This window comes from Amphiprion ocellaris, chromosome 8, assembly GCF_022539595.1.
Source record: "Amphiprion ocellaris isolate individual 3 ecotype Okinawa chromosome 8, ASM2253959v1, whole genome shotgun sequence".
NCBI classification, from domain to species: domain Eukaryota; kingdom Metazoa; phylum Chordata; class Actinopteri; family Pomacentridae; genus Amphiprion; species Amphiprion ocellaris.
In genome coordinates, this window is record NC_072773.1 from 18,124,564 (window position 1) to 18,131,964 (window position 7,401).

Here is a 7,401-nt window from a genome sequence, read left to right on the forward strand (position 1 = left end):
CACTCAGGAAAATGCCAGCAGTCCAGAACTCGGTGGCATTTCCTGAAGTACCACTGTTACCTACAGGGGCTCACAGTCTGCCCTTCACCGCTGCTTTCACATTCCCAAACAGCATCGCCTACGTCTGCGGTGGCCGCTGACCTCTCAGGGAATGACCCACGGTGCTTCCTTTTTGGCATATTGTACACAAGAGAAAGAAAACAATTGTGGGAGCTTTTGAATGATACTAAAAGAATGTGAGGGAGAGAGTTTGGGAACAGACTGGCCCCAGGTCAGCGTGTTGTAGCCGTGTCTGCCAGCTCCTTTTAATTCCTCTCTCATACTTTACTTTTTTCCCTTCAGGACTCCAACTCTCCCTCGTGTTTCTTAAAGATTCATAGCTCAGCCGCGCAGCTTTTCAGGCGTGGCTGAAGTGTTCCATGCTTTAATAGAGAATAGGTCTGTAGCTGTGAAGCAGTCAGTTGTGCTGCAGCAGCGAGGTCTGTGCCATCGGCGAGAGTCTGTTTGGGGACCTTCAGGGAATAAAGCTGCAGGAGAGGAGCAGCTGTGATGACATTTGTAGTCTGACAAAGTGTCTCTGGGCTTCCATCTCCTCTCCTTTGCATCAGACGACTGCTTTCTGTTACTACTTCCTTGTCTTTTGATTCTTTTCTTTTCTGGAGCACTATTTTTTGTCCTCCTCTCTCTGAGGAGTTACCAACTCTATAGTGTTTTAGTGGTTGGCAGGATCCATGACCCAGTTAAATATGGACTGAGAACAGGAAACAGAAAAGGAAAGAATAGCTAATGGGAGGTCGAGTTGCTTTTTTTTCTTTCTTTTTCTGTTTGTTTTTGCTGGGGTTCTTTCTGGCCCTGCCTCTACTTGTTTTTTTGAATGGTTTCAACGTCTTTCATTGATCAGCGCTCTCTCCCGCCTTACTCTTTTGATCAACCCTTGCTGTGTGAGTACCTTTAAGACAGATGAATGGACTCTAGGTGAGGGGTATGACTATGCAAGTGAGAGCCCTTTTTTTCTGATATAATGAGGACGACCAATTAGCACAGATGTCAGTAGTGCCATTAATCGCTGTACAAAAATAGAAATGGCAATTATTATCACCTTCATTCTTCTTTTTAATAATACTCTCAGCTGTTGGCATTTCAGTTGTGGAAATGGTTTTAAAGCGAACACTTCTCTTCTTTGCTGATCCTCTTAAATAAAGCTTCATTGTGTCATTTCTAAGAGTCGAGGCAGTATTTTTGTGTGTCCTATTCGGTTCTACTGAGGTAGAAATGCACAGGACCTAGTGAAACACCCCCCACCACCACTGAAAGGAGACAGCAGGGTGATTTATTTGCTTCTTGCAACACCTCCACAGCCGTCTGACATCCCCTCCTCCCTCTGGCAGGTGTAATGAGAGCGCTGGTCATGGACAGATGATGGACGTGGAGACGTCGTACTCAGACTTCATCAACTGTGATCGCACAGGCCGCAGGAACGCAGTGCCCGACATCTCAGGGGAGGGGACAGAAGTGGCCAGCACCAGTGAACTCACCAAAGACCTGGCAGAGATGGACCTGAAGGCTGCAGGTCAGTAAAGACACTTCAGATTGCAGGTGCTATGCAGTGTAAAAACATGGAAGATACATATGCATTGGTGCGCACTGTAAACTAAACAATGGCCAGTTTCATAAAGAGATTTTGGACTTATCAGTGATAGGCCACTCTTCATTTTGGACTGTGTGTTACAGGCAGCATGTGAACTGCAGGGCTGCATGGAGCTTAGCTTCTCGTGAAAAGACAAGTTTCACAGGGAATATGGTTTTAAAATTTTGGTGGCCCCAGGCCCAAGCCATCCTCAGCCCCAGGATGCAATGATGGTGCCCCTGCAAAATAGTGATGGGAGAACTGTTTTGGTGGAACACGTGCGAAACAATTGAACCAAGCAGGCCTGCCCTTTTGCAAGATGTGATACTTTGACAAAACTTGCCATTTCCAGTGGTAGTTGCTGTTTCCAGTAGCAAAGGGGGATTTTGAAACCATAGCACAGATAACAGAAGAGGGAAGAGAAATCGGCGTAAAATGTGCGGCATCCAGTGGCTCAGACCTAAGACTTGTGTTACCATGGTTGCAGTCAGTGACAAGTGGCAACAAATGGCATAAAAAGAGGAAAACATGGCTCACAATTTGTGGTTTACAAACAATGTTGCAGAGCTGGTAATGAGAAGGAAAAGAATTTTTAAAGGCTGCTTCAGTGACCTGTTGGAAGTGTACAGCAGTGAGGACGTCATACAGGTCTATGTGTGCGTACGCCGAGATTTCATGCCACCTCAAGCCTTCTGTATTATTCTTCTTCACAGAATTTTTCTAGGTCAAATGTACGTTTAACTGTCAATTTCTTCCAAAACTAGTCTGTCAAGTTTTCTAGTGTGAAATAAGGTCCTAATTCATCCTCTTCAGCCATAGCAAAAGTCTGCTTTTGAGAAGCTGACCCTGGATCTAGCGAAATATCAATATCCTAAACACATGGTTTTGCTCAGCCTTTGGTCTCAGTGAGGTTTGATTGTTGTTGCCTCAGTGTTAAATGAGTCATAACAGCAGCACAATGACACAGAGTCTACGCTTCCACTTCTCTCAGCAGTGTTGAGTTGTTGAGCCTGAATAGAAGACAGACGTCCTCAGTCTGACCATTGTGTGTAACGTCGTTGTTCTTGCTGACTTCCTTTTCAGTTACAGACAGATCTCCCATGCCACGATAAGCAGTTTGACCACAATAAGTCCAACCACTAACGCTGGTCTGGTGAGAAGCGTCATATTCGGAAATATTCTCATAATGCTGACATTGTTGCTGTGGGAAGTTGTAGTTCCTTCCTCAGGATTCTCATGATATTTTCTGACAGCAGATGTATTCCCTGCTGTTAAGGAGGCCAGTTCTCTTTTGATCTTGATCATAAATGTTATATTTGACTGATTCCCATGTTTTCCTGCAGAAGGAGACCCGGGGGCCTCCCCAGCCCCTGAGGCTGAGGGCTCCACCAGCCAAGACGCCCAGGGAGGCGGAGGTCCATCCTAAACTCAGCCACTGACCGAAGGGGGGCACAGAAATGTAGAGAGGAAGCAGGTGAAAGTGGAGAGACATGGAGAAAGGAAAGAGAGGGTGTATATTGGTTGTCCTAAATGGACATGAGGACACTTTCGCTCACTGCCGGCCTGTTTGGAGCTTCAGCGGCCCCAAATGTACGCCTTTTTTTTGAAAGAGATTGTAACATGGGGAGCAGAGCAGAGTAGAACTGACAACTGAGATGCTGCTCTTTTGCTTCATAGTCTGTTTGGCGTTTAAATTTCAGACGAGACAAGAAAGCACAGAAACTTTGGATTTGAAGATGGACTGAGCTAAACAGAATTCATTTATAACACTCGAAACATTGCTCCAGCCTAAAATGGAACTGTGTCACGGAGGGCATATTCATAATCATCTGTTTGTCATTTTCTTTCTACGTATGTGTGTGTGTGTGTGTGTGTTTGTGACCCTCTTGTTCAGTTTCATCGTCAAGTCTTTTCTTTTTATAGTAACCAACATAGTCTCCATCTTACTGTTGTGTACGGACTTCATATTTATTGCTAAATGTTCAGTGATAACTTTGTGATAGCAATTTTCTTTGTGTAATAAAATACTTATGAATTACTGTAACATTTGTGTTTTCTGTTCTCAAGGATGATGAACTTTTCACACGAGGCATTTTGCAGGTTGAACCTTTGATCCACAGCCACAGTAGGAGCTGTGAATCCCAGCCAACCAGGATTAATGAGTTCAGCAATGAGTTTCCCCAGAACCATAAATATTAGTGAATGCAGCTTTTGTGTACATTAGGACGGCCACAGGAGCCAGTGTTTACATCTCTACCTAGCATGGCTCGTGTTCCCATTTATCTCTTTAGACAACAAAAACATTCGTTTATCTGCAAAGCTGTGTGGAGTCTTAGCAATCCTTTTCAGCGCAAGGCTGAAGCTCGTTTTCTCTTCATAAGTAATTACATGAAAAGCTGGTTTACCGTCTACACTGAGCCTATTTTATTGTAATGAAGGGGCTGCCTTGGAAGAATATCTATTTTTAGAGATAAAGGAATAGTCCGACATGCAGAAACATTTCATTATAGCCTTTATTATAGTCAAAGATGTTTTTAAAAGTGTCATAAATGTTACAAATGGAAGTGCTTTTTTAAAATTTGTGAAAAGAAAAAGACACTTTAAATAAATATATACATCAAAAGAACCGAGTATTTATCAAATGCAAAACCACATTAGGTGGTTTATCCATCTAGGTGAGAGTAGTGCACCACCTAGTGTTCACATATAAGACTAAACTTTTGGTATTGAGCTGTTTTCACCTGATGTATCCTGCAGTTTTAGATGTGGAAGGCAAAAATTACATGTTTGTGACAGTGGATCACATTACTTCACCCTTCAAATGAACAACAGATATCATAGTAAACTATATTTTCCCAAAGGTAGTAAGTGTTTAGCCTGTACACCGTTCAGCCATCATTCACTGTTTTTTATCCTAACACACCACTGCAATGTTTTAGCAAAGACAGAAGTGAACAACAGATAACCTCATTTCTCCTTTCTTTTCAGGCTGACAAAATGTTGAGTAATTGTGCATTTACAGCTTCCCTGATTCCCTGTATTAGAAAAGGATGTAAACACAAGAAAAAGAAAGTGTCCAGAGTTTTGATATAGACAGAATCTGCAATACAAAACGCTTGCATCGCTCTGTTTTTTGCACCTTGCAGAGGGCCGTGACTTCCTCTGAAACAGCACCTTAAACTAACACATGAAAACTATGTAAGCGCTTAGATGAAATGTCGACAAAAGACAAGCTGATGATGATGTACAGGTAGATGAGGAGAAGCCATATACTAGTAGCCAAACACCTGATATATTATTCTGTAGGCTTTATGTCGGGTTACAATGAAGTAAAAACACATTCCATTGTGTCAGGTGAGGAGGTTAAGGGATCAGAGTGATTTGTTCCTGGGTTAAGTCACTTTTTCTCCTCTGGTGTTCTGCTCTCTTAAAAGGCGGTGCTCTGTAACATCCCGTAGGCCTCGTACAGTCTGTGGAGGAGCTCTTCCTTCTCATCATCGGGTAGGAAGCACGACTTAGCAGAATTGATGTTCTGTAAGACACAAGAGGTCAACAAAGATCATATTTCCAAGCAGAGTTCACTTAGAAAGACTAGTTCAGTAATGTGGGGGCTTTCATACTTTGTAGCCAAGGGTTAGTTGAAAATGGGCAGTGAAGACTGTCTACATTCAGTGACTCAGTCTACTAAGGTATTACCAGAGTGTGTTTTGGCTCGTTTTAAACCAAACAGAAACAGCTCAAACGTAATAACAAACTGAAGACAGTGAAACAGTGCTGAATGCTGCTGGTGAACAAACTGCGGTGCCACAGTCAGTCTTTGAACTCAAGTGAACAAAAGGCTTCAAATCAGAAAAGGGATTCATAATTTACACCTCTGCGCCAGATGTGAACTTAGGTTAAAATCAAGGATGGAAACAGGAGAAAACAGATTGGTACTGCTGCTCTCCTGTCAGCCTCACTCTTAAAAACTCACAGCTTCTAGTTAGGGAACAATCTGGCAAATAACCTCCCACAAAACCACAATGTGCTTTTTGTTACTGTTTGGTTAAACAAACAACATATAGGCAGCTTTATAGGTGACATTTGTTGCCTTTGCACAGAGCCAGACTAGCTGTTTCCTGGCTGTAGCTTCATATTTACAGCACAGAGTAAAGGAGTATCGATCTTTTTGTCTAACTTCTGGCGAAAAGCAAATCAAAATGTCAAACTATTCCTTTAATGACCTTTTGCAAACTCATTCCATATGCAAACCTGATGGAACTTGGATGTGAATTCATACATTTTTTTAAAAAATGCATTCAGAGCTGTAATTAAATGAGGCTGAATCTTCAGTGTGCAGAGGGATATTTCTTTATGTGAGCTTTTGTTCCTGCTTTAATTAGTGACTGAGAAAGATAATGCCATGCACAGGGCATCCACACCCCATGCTATCCTTTCAAACCATATGCAAATGGTTTCCTCCTGTGAACTACTGCTATAGTTATTCATGTGTTTGATCTCACCAGTCGTTTGAATTCCTCCTCAGTGAAGCCCATGTATTTGTGAGCGGTGCTGTAGTCGAGGTGGATGGATGAGTTGAAGATCAGAGGGTCATCTGTATTCAGGGAGTAGTTGGCCTTGTCCTTCCTGAACCTGCACAAAGGAAACCATAAAACAAAAATGAATACGCGATTCAATCTAGTCTGACGAAACGCGATTACTGAAGTAGCATGTAGAGTAAGAGATGCTCACGTGATGACAGGGTGTTTGGTGAAGTCTGGGTCGCAGGCACCTGTCAGCTTACTGGAAATAGGACACACCTGCAAACAGGACAACAAAGGCAGCACTGAGTAATCGAATTACTGCAGCCTTCCTTCTTCCAGTGGTGGTATTAAAGTCTCCACAAGGGGTCAGTGTAGTACTGTTCCTTGAGTAGGCGTTTATTTTTATTTTTTTACGTGCACATCCACTGTGTCACTACAGCTGACTAATAGAGCAATCCCATTTCCAATCTGTGATGATTATTAGCAGTGCGTCAAGCTGAGCAGGGCAAAGCACTCATAGCAAAAGAGAAAACAGGCACATTTCTGCATATTTGTACTTAAAATACAACAGCAAACTATTAATCTTGGTGATTTAGCTTTCCGAAGAAAATAATGTTAACTTTGGAAGGTTCGTTACCTCAAAGTGCATGTTTTGAGCCAGCAGTTCCTTGTACAGGTCTTGGTCTTCTAGGGTTCTGTAACCGTGTCCAACACGTTCTGCTTTCAGCACTTCTACCGCCTAAAATATCAGACAGGGGTCATGATGTAAATGCAAAAGGTTACAAACTACTAAAAAATCTCCAGCCTTCCATATGTCAGCAGAGTCTGTGGGCTATTTCTAGAGACACATTCAACTGTTGTTGCATAGCTGAACTGTCACTTTGAAGGATGGGTTGCTTAGAGAGTGGCCACTGCATTTGGCTGCCACCGTGCAGTGAAACATACCGTGGTTTCACAATAAAGACGTCTGAGACAGCAGTTGAGACGGACATCAAAATATAATCACTATAAATGCACATATATTTGTGTTTGTGTACTTCTTTGGGTGTGGATAACAATTACCCTGTGTTGAAATAATTAGTTTCGAGGCACTCCCAATTTGTTCTTTCACCAACCGTCAACTGGAGAACAACAAACATAAAACTCTGTTCTTGTTGTGGTTGGATCTCTGCCCTCATTTCTATCATCGGTACACAAGTTCATTGCTTTGTTTACACACATTAAAGGACCATTAAGCGCTCACATGTTTCA

The 7,401-nt window shown here is 42.5% G+C and overlaps 2 protein-coding genes across 3 annotated transcripts in view; one reads left to right on the plus strand and one right to left on the minus strand.

The window, feature by feature from the left end:
* pkig (protein kinase (cAMP-dependent, catalytic) inhibitor gamma) overlaps window positions 1-3,671 on the plus strand; it is a 29,049-nt gene extending 25,378 nt beyond the window's left edge. For both annotated transcript variants that reach the window (XM_023260935.3, XM_023260937.3), the window contains exons 2-3: window positions 1,389-1,570; window positions 2,971-3,671. In XM_023260935.3, the coding sequence (XP_023116703.1) occupies window positions 1,417-1,570; window positions 2,971-3,053 (237 nt within the window). In that variant the 5' untranslated portion in view covers window positions 1,389-1,416 and the 3' untranslated portion in view covers window positions 3,054-3,671. The remainder of the gene's footprint in view (window positions 1-1,388; window positions 1,571-2,970) is intronic.
* A 451-nt stretch (window positions 3,672-4,122) lies between these two features.
* ada (adenosine deaminase) overlaps window positions 4,123-7,401 on the minus strand; it is a 22,433-nt gene continuing 19,154 nt past the window's right edge. The window contains exons 8-11 of the mRNA XM_023260940.3: window positions 6,788-6,889; window positions 6,359-6,426; window positions 6,130-6,259; window positions 4,123-5,159 (exon numbers count right to left, since the gene is read on the minus strand). Coding sequence (XP_023116708.2) covers window positions 5,055-5,159; window positions 6,130-6,259; window positions 6,359-6,426; window positions 6,788-6,889 — 405 coding nt within the window. The 3' untranslated portion in view covers window positions 4,123-5,054. The remainder of the gene's footprint in view (window positions 5,160-6,129; window positions 6,260-6,358; window positions 6,427-6,787; window positions 6,890-7,401) is intronic.